This window comes from Rattus norvegicus, chromosome 8, assembly GCF_036323735.1.
Source record: "Rattus norvegicus strain BN/NHsdMcwi chromosome 8, GRCr8, whole genome shotgun sequence".
Classification (NCBI taxonomy): Eukaryota; Metazoa; Chordata; class Mammalia; order Rodentia; family Muridae; genus Rattus; species Rattus norvegicus.
In genome coordinates, this window is record NC_086026.1 from 29,521,816 (window position 1) to 29,537,066 (window position 15,251).

Here is a 15,251-nt window from a genome sequence, read left to right on the forward strand (position 1 = left end):
CTTCCTAGCTGCCTGAGGATGCTCAGTCTGTTCCTGGCTTCCTTGGGGTGAAGATGTAGAACTCAGATCCTCTAGCACCATGCCTGGCTGGATGCTGTGATGCTGCCATGGTCCCACCAAGATGATCATGGACTGAACCTCTGAACCTGTAAGCCAGCCCCAATCAAATGTTGCCCTTTATAAAACTTACATTGGTCATGGTGTCTGTTCACAGCAATAAGACCCTACCTAAGACAGTAAATCACCTGAAATAGTTCCTTAGAGAGATGTACTGACTCCTAGCACGTTGTAGGTTCTAGGTAAGTCAGTAGTCTCTTCATCATCATCCCGGTTGTTGACTGAGACTCTTAGGGTGGTCTTGATACTTCACTTTATAGAGGTGGTTTCATTCATCTGATTTGTCTCTTTAAGAAATTGGCTGCAGATTCTTTATGTTACTTCATCATTAATTAATTCATCCACTCCTTTGTGTTGTGTATGTGTGTACCTGCGAACACACACGTGCATGCTGACACATGTTAAGATTAGAGACCGCCATTGGGGATTGGTTCTCTGTGGCCACTATGTGGGATCTAGGAATCAAACTCAGATCACCATGCCTGTGTGCAAGAGTTCTACCCTCTGAACCATTTCACTGGGCCCGTTTAATTTTTTAAATTACAGTTTGAGCCACCACTTCTGTTTTATGTACTTCTGGAATTGAACTCATGGCCTGCGTATGCTACACAAACACTTTCCTAACTGACCTACGTCTCCAGCCTGTCAAGCTTACTTCATGAAGAGAGATAGACATGAGAAGAAACGAGCACCTTAGAGTGAAAGTCTTGGAAGCTGGCAGCTATGAAGGATCTGACTCAGCTTCTTTCACTCTGAGTGGAAAGTCTTCTCTAAAGATCTTATGACCATGGAGTGTTGAAAGAAAGTTCTGGGCTCTTGAGAGTGTAGATGCACTAAGCCCAGGAGCTGCTACAGTTGAGGAACAAGGGCTATTTTGATGTGCAAATGCAGGTGAGATGGGTGCTAGAATGCTAGTGGCCAGCATTTCTGAGGAAGCCCATTAGAGGACTTGAGAAACCCATCTGAAGTAGGGTAGTGTTATCACAGAAGCTGACAGAGGCAGAGTCAGGATGGCCATGCTACCTGAAGAAGGGCCATCCTTGACGACAGTGTGCGTGGTGCCCATACCCACCTCTGCCAGCTGCAGAGTGAATACTCTGGTCACAGTAGAGTAGGGCAGAGTAGCCATTTTCCATGCACCACGGAGGCTTACACAGCGTTGTTTACTCCCACTGTAGTGGCTTAAGTGAGAAATGCTCCTGATAGGCTCCTGTATTTGTCCAACTTGATCCACAATTGGTGTTGTTGTCCTGGGAGATTATGGAACCTAGGAGGTGCAGCATCACTGGAGGAAGTATGTCGCTGTGGATAGTGTGGATAGCCTTGCCCCACTTTCTGTTTGTCCTCTCTCTCCCTTCCCCCCCAGATAGCGTCTCCCCTCCTCCCCTTCCCCTGTCCCAGCTCCTTCTTATGTGCATACAAATATGATCAGCCAGCTTCTTTCCTGTGTCTGCTGCCATCCCATACATTCTCCACTATTAATGGTCTCTATCCCACCAGCACTGTGAGCTAAACTAAAGCCCTCCTTCCTGCACTTTACTTTGATTATGGTATCTCAACATGGAGAAAGTAAGGATACACATATCTAGCAGAAACAGATCACTAGGGGATAAGAATCTCTCTCTGAGTTTGCTAATAGAAGTAATGTTCAAAAACCAAGGGTGACCATGTAAGATACTTAGTTGTTGTTTTTCAAGGTACTGTGGAAAATCCTAAGACACACCTCACCATGTGTGTCTGGCACTTTACCTGTCTTTACTTATTATAAGCAGAAAGGCTGGAAATCCTCATCCTGCCAATGCGTCTAATATTTCTTTCCTTAGAATATTGTCTATAATATAAATAATTGATAGTAAATTAGATGGAATTTGTAATCTCTGAGACTTTTCAAGGGACTTTGTATAATCATCTTGGAAGTTAGAACTCTGTAGTCAGACGCCTGGTGAACAGCAGACATACTGAGCCTCTGTACACTTAATATAGATGTAACATTATCATGTAGTTACGATCAGTGGTTAGCCCTTTTGTATTGGTAATTAGAATTCCAGTCTCTTCTTCATACATAACCAGCTGGATGTCCTTGTTAATTCCTCAAACTCTTCTTTTTTCCTTTTTTTCTTTTTTTCAGAGCTGGGGACCGATCCTCAAACTCTTCTGAGGTTGAATTTATTTATTTATTTATTTGAAAAATAATAGCATCATTGTCCTGTGAGATAGTTAAACTTTAACTGATGGCATGGTTGTTACAAGAGCCTGGTATGTACTGGGCTTCTGTTGGGTTTAGAGAAAACAAAGTTTATTGCCTGAAGAACAGGGACATTGAAATAGGTACGGGAGAGTGTGTGTAGTATGAATTCTAGCTGACACACTTAACGGATTTCCCAATCTGTGGTCGAGTCACTGGATTCTGTGTCTTCGGTTTCTTTTTTATAACAAGAAACTAGTATGCCCACAGTCGTTGGCGTGTAGCTCCTGCCTGTCCACAACCGATGCAATGGATGCCATTGCTACTGCTGCTGTCGACCTCACGTCGCTGTTAGCATTGTCATCACTGCCGTCACCTCATGCCATTGGCATCACCATCACGGCCACCATCACTAGAGACTACCTACACAGGACCTTTCTGCCTCACGTTTCAGGGGATACAGGGAACACGCTTTTCTTCTTAATTTACGGAGGTGTCAAGCTTAAACATCCTTTTCCATTGAGAAACTTTTAGAAGAGCAGAAAGCTTTGCTCCTGTTTGTAGTGTCCGTGTAGAACACCTTTATCTCATAGCGGTGTTCAGAGTAGACCTGTACTTTCGCACTGTACTTTCTCGTGCTGTTGACCTTTGTAGTCAGGTGTAGGCGCCACAGTTGGGTTGTTAAGTCTATTTATAGCAGACGCACTATGAGAAGGACTGTGTCAGCCTCCCCTGGAAGGACATCTGAAGTACTTACATGGTTGACGCCTCAGGGCAGCCGAGATCAGAGCCGCATTACAAACCGGGGTCTTTATCTTTTAGTTAGTGTCCCTGTCGAGGCTGCCTGAGGGCTCACCTAGTGTCAGGTGGAGATCGTGTGTTAATGAACACTTTTCCTTCATTATTTTTCTCTCTTAGAACGATACCGCATTCAGAGCGAACGGTTTGAAGATCTCTGGCTCATAACAAATGAACTCATCCTCCGCCTTCAGGATCATTTTGAAAAACAGGGAACCAAAGACTTTGCATGTTCTTTTTCTGGATGTGTGCCCCTTCAAGAATATTTTGAGTTGATTGATCATCATTTTGAGGTATGATATTAAGCCGCCTAATTTTACTTGAAGAATAAATCAAAGAGTGAGAGATGCCGTGGGAGAGAGTGCGGGCACGTGCTGGTTAGCTGTGTGCTGGGAGTTGTTCCTATGTGATGGCGGACTTCGCCCAGTTACTGACGAGCTGCAGACATTTGCAGAGCGACAGGCTGCAGCCTGGCTTGGGTCCCACCTTTGAACATGGCTGATTGGATTCTCCCACATGTCAGCCTAACCCTTGACCTCCATAGGCCATGGGTCAAACGTTAGAGTTTGTCATCAGTGGTTTGGCTGAAATATCTGAGGTGGGTAAGTGAGGTGTGAGTATGAGGTGATGTTTCTTTTTTCATCCATAATGCGACAGCAGAGCGTCTGTCTGCACTGGACTGCCGGCCAGTTAACCATGTAGCATGCTCCTTCGTACCTGCCGTGATGGGTGCCTAGTGAAGGCTGAGTTGTTCAGTGTATAAGCCTGAGGCTGACAGTGTCTGCTGCTCTGAATGTCCTCCTGCCAGTGTTCATGTCGGGGTCTCTTGAGGGTCTCAGTATTTGGAAAGATTCATGGTTTCTGAATGAATGGACTGTAACTATCGTTATTTTAAATGTATGCATTAAAGTCACAGGTGCACTCACTGAATAGAATCTGTGAACAGATTCTATAGGGATTCTTAAAAAGAAGGAAATTTGGAATATCTAGTGTTTGTTACTAGGGTGACTTTTTTTTTTATTCTTTAATATTTTGTTACAGTCCAGACTTTATCCTCCTACTCTACCTTCCAACTGTTCCACATTTCACACCCCTCTCTGTCTCCAAGAGGATGTCCTCCAACCCCCACCCCAGTGACTATGTTTTTTAAGACTTTGTTTTATTTTTATTTTAAGAGTTCATTCGTGGTCCTTAGTGTATATATGTGCATCACATACAGCAGGTACCCCTAGAGGCCAGAAGCCAGTACTAGGTTCCCTGAAACCGGGGCCAGAAGCTGTGAGCATTGGCTCTGGGACCTGAACCTGGGTCTGCTGTAGGAGTAGGAAGTACTTGTAGCATTGAGCCATCTCTCACAGCCCTTGCTCTTTAAGGACTCCAGCCCATCTCGAGGCTCATTGCTTTGTTGAGAGACTCACCTTTTCAGCTAGACTGGCTAGCCACCTAGGATTCAGGCTCTGACTGTCTACATCCCACCCCCAGCCTCACTCCAGGCCTTTTGGCTTTTTCTGTGGGAGATCTGAGAAGGGCCTCCACCTTCCACAGCGGGCACTTTACCCGTTAGCCGCCTCCGCAGCTGAGGTACTAGTCATTTTGTGTGTTAGTGTGCATTTGACACAATTGTGGCACCAACATTGACAGCTTGGGAGCATATATTGAGATACTTTATCTGTAGACATTTTGAATTTTAATATTTCAGCATAATTATGGATATCCATGTATAATTTTTGTATATTTACTATAACATGTATGTATAATTGTATACAATATAGATATATATGTAAAATATAGAATATAGTAATGTTTATATAAGTCTTTCTTTTGGAGTACTGGGGAGAAGAAGTAGGGTTTTGTACATAGTAAGCAAATCTTTTGGCATGAGCTTCATCCCTGGGCCCCTCCATTGTTCTTTGCAGACATCATTTCTAGAACAGGTGTGCAGAAGCTGTATGCTGGAGAACTGAGGTAGTTTCATTCTTCCAGGCTGTCTTGTAAGGAATCCTTGCTTGACTGTGGTCTATGGAAGAGTCCAGAGCGACAATACTAACTACATGTTCATAACATTTGAGGCAGAGAAGACTACTGTGTTCTGTTGGCTTAGGTTTGCCACACACGTCCCCCTCTGGCGTTCGTGGATCGGGACTCCCCCGTGTTTCTGTACCAGGTTCTTCCTTTGGGGGAGGGGTTTTGGCCCTTAGATTTGTTATACCCACGGGGTAGTGAGTTTCTTCCTTTGCTCCCTATTGGCACTGTCTGCTTCCCGCTGAAGTTCTTAAACTTTTAGTCAAGATAGCTTCTAGAATCCAGGTTGCTTTGTGTAAGCAAGGAAACTATGTTTGCTTTACTCATTTTAATTCTTGGTTTGGGGCCTCATGATCAATACATATTGCTGAAATGTTGCAGTTCTTTTATTTGTGTCGTTGCTGTGACTGCTGACGTGGCTCAGGGTTGGCTCTCCTCCTTCCCCGTGGCTTGTGAGAGCAGGTAGTCAGGGTTACTCGGCAAGCGCTTTTACCCTCAGAGCCATCTCGCCAGCCCTGAGGTCCATGTGTTATGAAATTCTGATCTTGAAAGATACCTTACTCTCTAGTTCATGCTACACATTGGGCTGGCAGCCCGGTTGGCACCTGCCTGTCAAGGACGTCTTTTTAGTATCATGTGTTCATAGACTCAGGGGATATTGTGTAAGCACAAGGAGGTGAGTTATACTGACCTGTCGTTCTTAAGACAGCGTCTCCTATGTCCCCAGTTGCACCTGATGATACAGTTTACACCTTGTAAGCCCTCTCCCTTCCCTTCAGAGTATTGGGATTGCTGGTTGAGCACTGCCATGCGTGGTGTACATGGTACTAGGAACCAGACTCTGGCTTCCAGCACACGAGGAAAGTCCTCCGACTGCTGATGCCTAGCACCTTTTATATCTTTAAAATTTTTACTTATAAAAATTGATTGTTTTTATGCTGCTCATATATTCTTTTTTATTTTTGAGATTATAATTAGATTACAAATCTTCCTTTCCCTTTCCTACTCCAAGGTCTCCCATGTACCCTTGTCCACTCTCCTTCAGATTTACATGTAAATACATGTATGTACACGTGCACTCCTACGCATGAGCTCTTGAGTCCGTATGGAGTTACCTGTGTGCACGTTTTCAGGGCTGATTGTTCGGCACTGGGCACCCACTTGGTGTGCTGTCTCCTGGAGAAGACTGTCTCCTGTTCTCAGCTCTCCTCAGTTGCCCGTGGATCCTTGTGTAGGGTTGTCTTTTTCTCCTCCACTTTGGTGTCTGTTGGTGTTGTCCTAGTTCAGCTCAGGATTGGCAGTCACATTGGTGAGACTTTATAGGTGTGGCTTCTGTTATTTCTAGAAGACACAGTCGAACAGCAAACTTCCTGACCCACTGACCCTTACAATCTTTCAACCCTCGTCTTCTGCAAGGTTCTGTGAGCCTCGGGTGTGGGAATGTTTTGTAGGTGAATCCAATAGGAGAACTTCACAGCTCTGTGTATTGATTGGTTGTGGTTTTCTGTAATGGTTTCTTGTCTGCTGCAAACAAAAGTTTTCTTGAGGAAGGAGAGCTTGTCTGTGGGTATAAGAACAGATGTTAATAGATCGTTGTTAGGGATTGTGCTGTTTTAGTAAATTAGCGGGTTCTCCTGTAGTAACCAGCGCTCACGAGCACTGAGTAGTTAGCTGGGTTTCCAGTACCAGGCAACGCCTCCTGTGTGTTGATTGGCGTTTGGTTCAATTAGCGACCCTTGGTTACCAGCCAGGTATGTAGGCCACTCAGCGCCCTTCAGGTAGCCTTGCTGTTTGTCAGTGTGCTTCACAGACATTGTATTGGGGAGGACTCTCTGTCGCCTCCGTCCTTTGGAAGCTTGTGCAGGACTTTCAGGTACCATCAAAGCTGGTCCTCACGGAGAAGACGTTCCAGCTCAGAGGTTTCTGGGCTCTGTTTTGGAAAGGAATCATGTCTTCAGTAATAGGGACTTACCCTTCTACCTCTGGTGGGTAACCCAGGGCAGCAGCAATAGGCTGTATGTTTTCAGAGCCTCTTGGCCAACAACTCAGAAGAGGGCTTCTCATGTCTGCTACTGTGGCTTTTGTTAGGTTGTCTCCGGCTCTTGGTGTTCCATCAGCCTAGATTAGAAAAGATTGTGCGTGTGTGTGTGTGTGTGTGTGTGTGTGTGTGTGTGTGTGTGTGTGTGCGCCTGCGCACGTGTGTATACATACATTGTATATATGTTTATCTATAATATGTATTTTATATATTTAATGATCCTCACACACACACACACACACACACACACACACACACACACAGGTTTAGGCATGGAGTTACGTGTGTTGTAGCTTTGTTGTATAAACAGTTAATCCTGTGATTCCTGTGGCTTTCTCAGGCATCCTCACTCTTCTTTCATCCACCTCTCCGTCCTCCATGTTACCTCCTCATCCTCCCTAAAGAGTTTCTTTCTTATTTCCCTGGCAGATCACTTGGTTTTTTATTTACTTTTTTATTTTTTATTTTTTTATTTATTGGATTTTTTAAAATTTACATTTCTAATGTCATCCCCTTTCCCAGTTTCCTGTCCACAAACCTCCTATCCTGTCCCCCCTCCCACTTTTTGTATGAGGGTGTTCCCCATCCCCAACCACCCACCCCTTTCCACCTCCCCACCGACATTCCCCTACACTGGGAGGTCCAGCCTTGACAGGATCAAGGGCTTCTCCTCCCATTGGTGTCCAACAAGGCCATCCTCTGCTACTTATGCAGCTGGAGCCATGGGTCTGTCCATGTGTAGTCTTTGGATGGTGGTTTACCTGGGAGTCCCTGGTATTGTTGTTCTTATGGGACTGCAAACCCCTTTGGGTCCTTTAATCCTTTCTCTGACTCCTCCAATGGGGACCCTGTTCTCAGTTCAATGGTTGGCTGCTGCTCAATGGTACAGCTGTTCAGGAGATGGCTATAGCAGGCTCCTGTCAGCATGCACCTCTTGGCATCAGCAATATTGTCTGGATTTGGTGGCTGTATCTGGGCTGGATCCCTAGGTGGGGCAGGATCTGAATGGCCATTCCTTCAGTTTCTGCTCCACACTTTGTCTCTATGTCTCTTTCTATGAATATTTTTGTTCCCCCTTTTAAGAAGGACTGAAACATCTGCACTTTGGTCGTCCTTCTTCTTGAGCTTCATGTGGTCTGTGGTTCGTATCTTGGGTAATTCAAGCTTTTGAGCTAATATCCACTTATCAATGAGTGTATACCATGTGTGTTTTTCTGTGATTCCAGTTCTGTTCTTATGCAAATACAGCAAGTGGCTTGCCCTCCCAGACTTCTCCCCAGCCCCTTGTTTGCTATTGTATGTGTGCACACGGTCTAAAGTCAACTCTTTAATTGACGATTTATGTCTTCTGTTAATCTGAGGGATGAGAATTACCCTTCTTACTTCCAGTCCCAAGTACTATCTCATTTGCATCCCACTGTTGGTGAGGGGTGAGGTTGAGAGCAAGCCATGGCCTTTACGGGGTAGGGAGCTCAGACCTTGATTGTACTCACACTTTTTCAGTCTTGCTGAGGCCCATGCATAGGGTTAGATCACTCTGAGTGGTGAAGCCGTCCAGGAACTGCTCGGTCTCATGGGAGCAGGGCTCCATCTGTAGGGGTGAAGAGGCAGGACTGGAAGTGACCTGCTGGAGGGCAGGCTGGGCAGCGTCCTACCTCTGGCATGCCCTACAGCTGAGCCCAGTGTGTCTCCTGTGGCAGTAGATGCCGTCTGAGCCATAGGACCTGGCTGGTCCCTAGCAGCAGGTGCAGGGGTGGCCGCTGAGGGCGGTGGGTATGCGTCACAGCTTCTGAGAGACAGGGCGGATGTAGGAGCCAGGAAGAGTGGAGTAAGAGTCATGGACCATGGCCACTGCTGAAGTGCTGGGAAGCCACGGTTTTATTTTTATTAGTAATTAGTAGCTTGATTTTGTGAGTGTTTGTGTAAGTTTGTGGTGCGTGTCAGTGGCCTTTGTTTCAAACAGTAAAGCTGAGATTATACAAACGAGTTCACCTCCAGTGCTTTGGTGTCTAAGCCTTTGTTCACTTTGCTATTTTGTTTGTAGCAATGATAAAAAAGAGAAATTAAAATTTTTCTATGCAGCCTGTTTTCATGAAAGGTGCAGAAGATCCCCAGTCTTTTCCCAGGGATACATTGTGACACAATGTGACACTGTGACTCAGCTTTCACTGACCCATTTTCCTGTTGTCCCTGTAGTCATGAGCCAGACACCACGGACTCCTCACTCCTGTTACTCCGTTCACATCTGTCCGACTCCTTAACAGCTCTTAGTGCATTGTTTGTAATTTTAATTTAAACTGACTGTACAGTTTCTATTTAACACCCATGTAAAATTATTCCTTATAGCTACGGATAAATGGTGAAAAATTAGAAGAACTTTTATCTGAAAGAGCTGTACAGTTTCGGGCCATCCAGCGTCGGCTTCTCACAAGATTCAGAGATAAGACCCCCGCCCCCCTGCAGCACCTGGACACCCTGCTGGACGGGACGTACAAGCAGGTCAGTGCTACACTGGTGCAAATGTGTATTACTAGACATGCCTCTTCCTTACCCGAGGGTCGGGCACCAGAGCACCGAGATAGGCTGAGAGGCATAATTAGAATGGTTGTGTGATGTTTTGGGGTATATCCCCATAATTACCCCCTTTCTTCTCTATTTTCCCAAGAAACTACCACGTACTCCTGTGTTTGTATGATTATCATGAGGGCGCTTGCCTTCTTGTATCTTCTTGGGTTTCTACAAGCTATCACTCCTTTGCTTTAAAAATAGCATTGGCAGTATTTACATTCTAAGGTTTTAGAAAGTTCTAATAACTGCATATTCCTGTGTACTTGTGACAGGTAATATAGACATAGCCACATGTCACTCCCCTAGTGTTCCCCCAGGGGTGACATTCTAGAAAACTTTAGCAGGATGGAACCAACAGGGTATGGGGATGGATTAGAACCCTGCTCGCCTTAGGTTTGACTGTTTTTTATTTCCTTCCTTTCTCCTTCTGCGGCCACTGGTTCTCTGTAAGCATCTTTCCAAATGTACAATAAGACTTTGAGTTGGAAAGTGTCCCACAGAGGGGTGCCCGGGGGTGACCTTCATCTGACCCCAGTGTCCGGTGCAGCAGCAGCTCCGCCCTCTTCTGTGTATCTGGATGCTGAATTGTTAACTCTTTCTCTGCCTGCTTCACAGTTGGAGTTTTACATTTGTAGTAATGGGTGCTAGGTGATCAGACCTACAGAATTTGACTTAAATGTGTATTTAGACTTCCAGTCTTTGTAGATGACGAGTGAACAGTTTTTGAAGGAAAAAAAGAAGTGCTATCCAGAATTGTTCTTTGCCATTCAATTTTATTGAATTTATTGAATTGCTTATGAACTGATTGTGCATTTAATTTCTTAAGCATAAAAACCTAATTTTATGATTAACAGGAATATACATTTCTAAAAAAAAGTGTAGTCTTTCCTAATGCCAGATCGCCCGTGCTGTTCTCTGTCCTCTTCTCAGAGGTAAAACCGCTCTTATCTGCTTGGCCTCGTCCCAGAAGCTGTCTTATAGAATGCGTTCGTAGTGAGATGGTTTGTGAGGCTAAAGTCTGCACAGAGAACATCACACATCACATCTCAGCACACCTCTCCTCTCTGTGTCTGTGCTGGAGACGTCCCCACGTGGACGGGCGCAGAGGTCTGCTCCTCCGCAGTGGTTGTAGAGGTCCTGCAGCACGGAGTCCTGTGGTACAGATGAACCAAGGATGATGAGACAAAAAAACTCACTGTTTAAAAATTGCTCTCTTGTAATTTTATACATGATATAATAAAATGTGATCACATTCACCTTCTGTTTCTCCCTCCATCTCCCTTCCGCCCCACCAACACATCTATCTCCCTCTTAACTTCATGCCCTCCTTTTTTAATACCTATTAAGTCTGACTAGTGCTGCTCATGTGCAAGTGAGTATGGAGCTGTCCACTGGGCCACGGGCAGCTTAATTGTAGCCGCATCCCCAAAGAAGAACGAATCTTCTTTCTCCAGCAACTATTAGCGATCAGTACCTCCTCAGTTAGGAATGGGGCCTTGGCAGCCCCTCCCCCACTGGCGCTGGAGTCCTGGCTGGCAGAGTCTTCTGCATGTGCAGTACTCACGTAGAAAACCACGACTGCCATGTAACGTCGGTAAGGCAGCATCTCACACATCATTTCCACTTTCTATTCCGTGATACGCTGTGAGCCTCGTGGAGCAGGGGAGGGAGGGGGATTGACAACGATGCCTCATTTAGAACTGAGAACTCACAGCATTTCGGCCAGTTATGAGTATCTGTGCCGACTGCCACTCGTTGCCTAGAGAAGCTTCTCTGACTGAGGCTGACTGCATCCCAGATCTGTAGGTAAAACACGAACACTGGGATGACAATTTGACAGCGTGACTATTACTAAAAATAGTATGTTCTACTCTGAGGCCTCTGACCTCCTTAGCCATGGGCTTTTGACCAGGTGTACAGTGCCAGGCACCAGCTTCTTTCTGTGGAGCACAGGATCCAGTCAGAAAGTGGTTGGTTACCCCATGTTGGTCACGCCAGCATTGCACCAGACTTTCGCACTCTTGCCTGTTAGGCTGATTCCGCACCGTGCAGGGCCCGTCACTGCAGAAGGCTATTCATATCCTCTCTCCTGCAGCCTCCCTCACAACCTTCTGGCACTCTGAAAGCTAACTAGTAGGGAGGAAGGTCCCCGCAGTGTGAGATAGAGTTCTCTGTGCTCTGCAGTGAAAACGTGTGGTGCTTTCGGCAGTTGGCTCTTATGTCCAGTTACGTGGGTGACCACAGCTGGTGTCAATAGCTTGTGTTTCGGAGACCACGGGGACTCTCCAACCAATAATTTAGAGAGATGTTTCATGCCTGGCACCCAAAGCCCTGATCACGTCTAGGGTTGAGCTATAAATCAGTCTACCTGGGTCAAGCAGGCCTAGCACATGTCTCCGTGTCACACGCCTGTATTTTGTCATCTCGTGTTTCCTTACATAACACTCCGGCATGACACTCTTGCTAGGTTACTAAATCTGTGAAGGGTAAATCTATACTCAAACCCCATTTCACTCTCCATGGCAAAACTATTTTCTGACTGTTAGGTTCATTTTCTGAGGTAAGATCTCACTCTGTAGCCCAGGCAGCTCTCCAGACTTAATGTTCTTCCCACGTGCTTGCATTATAGGTCCCCACCGACACACGTGCTGTGTCACTAGACCTGTAACGTGTTTTTCTGTTATTTCAGTCTGAGATCTCTTACCTTTATGGAGTCCTTTCTTTCTCAGGCAGGGGGCCTTGAATTCTGTTGATCCCGGTGCTCTTTTGACAGACTTGGCAGCAGTCGGAGAAGAGCCCTGAGCCGTGCAGTGAGATGTGCAGCATCCCTTGGCACCATGTGTCTGTGTGAGGCTAAGGTGTCATTACGGTCTCAGTGATGGTTTTAGGAATATAGAGGCAGAAATGAACATTTTTCTTAAATTACCAGGTTTTTCCCTTGTGTTTATCACGTAATTTGTGTCAACACACGCTTAGTATTTGTTTTCAGAGTGAATGTTGTCTTGCCACTTGAAAGGCAAACCATGCTTCAATGAAGGCACCATGACAGAGCAGAGAGCAGTGGGAACTCCTTTAGCTTGTGCTATCCTCGCGTGTTCAAAAGGTGCTGAGAAATGGCATAATTGGAGCACCCAGGGAGACCGACATAGCCAGGAAGGGCCTACAACTTTAAATTCTTGGCAGAGAACGTCTTTTTTGCTTTTAATGTAGAGAGGCTCTGTGCACTATAGTCAGCTGTGAGCCAGCCTTCCACTGAAGTGCTTCCATGCAGACGCTTGACCAGTTTTGACTTCCTCCATTTCCTGTTCTCAGAATTATTGGGCACTTTTTGTTGTAGAAGGCAATTCTCTCCCCAACCCCATATCCCTTTCGGGCCCGCAAGTTGGCCCATTTGATAAAAGTGCTTGTCACTGGTCCTGATAGCCCAAGTTTGACCTCCTGAATTCATAGTGAAAAGTGTGAGTCTCCTCCTGACAGTTGTGCCCCCCCCCCCCATTCGATGTGTGAGGCCCAGTAAGCAGCTGCAGCAGCATTCAGGAGCCTGAGGGGGGATGAACAATGGCACTCAACTCACCGTCGCCTTCTCCTTAGTGAGTCTAGGACATTAGCACATGTCGTGGTCCGCTCCCACTGAGGGTGAGTCTGTCCTCCTGAGGTAAGTCCCTCTGCGGATGCCTTCACAGACACACCCATAGCTGTGTCTCCTTCTCAGCCTAGCCAAGCTGTCATTGAACGTACCCATCATTAAGGCAGATCTCTGATGTATCAGGACAGGAGAATTAAGAACTGTGTGTCCAGCCATCCTGCCTGTGATGTAAGCCATTCATTTGCTTCTGGGTAACTGCACGTTCTCCGACAAATTGCTTGGAACACTAAAAAAGAAGATGAAACTTAACTTCTCTAAGCCTCAGTTTACCCACTTATAGGGCATACAAGATGTCAACAAATTTTCTTGGGCTGTGATTACTCTTGTTGGTCATGTGATTAATACGCCTTCTCAAATACAGTGCTAGTAATTGCTCAGGTAAAGGAGATTACAGTAAGAGTTCATCTGTATGAGACTGCTATCTGTCAGCCTCACAGATCAGGACCTTAACTAAGAATGATGATGTCCTTGGGGCTAGAGCCCACACCGCTTTAAGCCAGCTTGGCCCTGAAGTTGTTTGGCTGCAGAGAAGGCACAACAATGAAGGACATGCGGATCCTGAACCCAGGGGACTGACTTCTGAGTGTTTCATTTCCAAACAATTTGCCCCCAAACATTATACACACACACACACACACACACACACACACACACACACACACACTCACTCATGTATACATGCACACACACAAATTCACATGTACACATACATATCCAGGTACACATGTACACACACAAACTCACACACACACATCCATGTACATGTGCTCACACACAGACTCACACAAACTCACACACACATCTGTGCGTGCATATGAACTCACTCATCTTTAGAACTGAATGGTAGTTCTACCATCAGAGAGAAGCTTTGCTTTCCAGCTGCCCCCTTCCTTTTCTGTCTCCTGACTCCTTCCTTTCTCCCCTCTTCCTTCTTCCCTTTTCTGGATGCAGTGCTGGGAACAGAACCGAGGGCCTTGTGTGTGCTGGCCAGGTGTCTAACGCAAAGCCACACTCCCAGCCACAAATGCCTGTTTTAAAGGTCGTCTTACTGGTTTGGATCTCTGTGGTTTTGGCTGGCATGTGACTGTGGCTGTCACTTCACCGTTTCTTCCTTGTCTTGCACACCATGGTAGCTGAGAATTTTCCAGGCTCTCTGTGGTCTTCTCTGTTTTGTGTGTGATTTACATCACACGTGTCTCTTGTTCATTAGTCTATCAAGTTTCTCCTGTTTTCCTTCTGCTGAATATATTAGCAGTATTTTTTATGGTGGCCTTATCATGTATAAAATATGTTAATCTTTCTTGCAGCCTGTATAAAAAAAGCTATTCTGTCATGTAATCATACGCTAAAAAGTCTCACAAAATTTTCATTTTCTTTTTATTTTATTTTAATGCCTTTTAACATGTAAAAATCTTAAAACTATTTGTATACACACAGGCACACACACGCAGGCACACACACACAGGCACACACATGCAGGCACACACACAGGCACACACACACACACACACAGGCACACGCACACAGGCACACACACGCAGGCACACACACGCAGGCACACACACGCAGGCACACACACACAGGCACACACACGCAGGCACACACACAGGCACACACACACACACACAGGCACACACACACACACGCAGGCACACACACGCAGGCACACACACAGGCACACACACACACAGGCACACACACACAGGCACACACACGCAGGCACACACACACACAGGCACACACACACACACACACACACACACACACACACACATTTGCTTTAAGTTCCTCAGCTTAGGATAGCCTCCCAAATGTCAGGAGTGCAGAGGTATCGACTTATAATTTATTTTAGCTTTTATACTCCCTCATTCTTTATA

General features: G+C 45.8%; 1 protein-coding gene across 27 annotated transcripts in view; it reads left to right on the forward strand.

Annotated features, from left to right (window-relative positions):
• The window catches only part of Bbs9 (Bardet-Biedl syndrome 9), a 425,044-nt gene that overhangs the window by 232,970 nt on the left and 176,823 nt on the right, over positions 1–15,251 (forward strand). For all 27 annotated transcript variants that reach the window (XM_039082282.2, XM_039082284.2, XM_063265362.1 and 24 more), the window contains 2 exons: positions 3,221–3,393; positions 9,507–9,659. In XM_039082282.2, the coding sequence (XP_038938210.1) occupies positions 3,221–3,393; positions 9,507–9,659 (326 nt within the window). The remainder of the gene's footprint in view (positions 1–3,220; positions 3,394–9,506; positions 9,660–15,251) is intronic.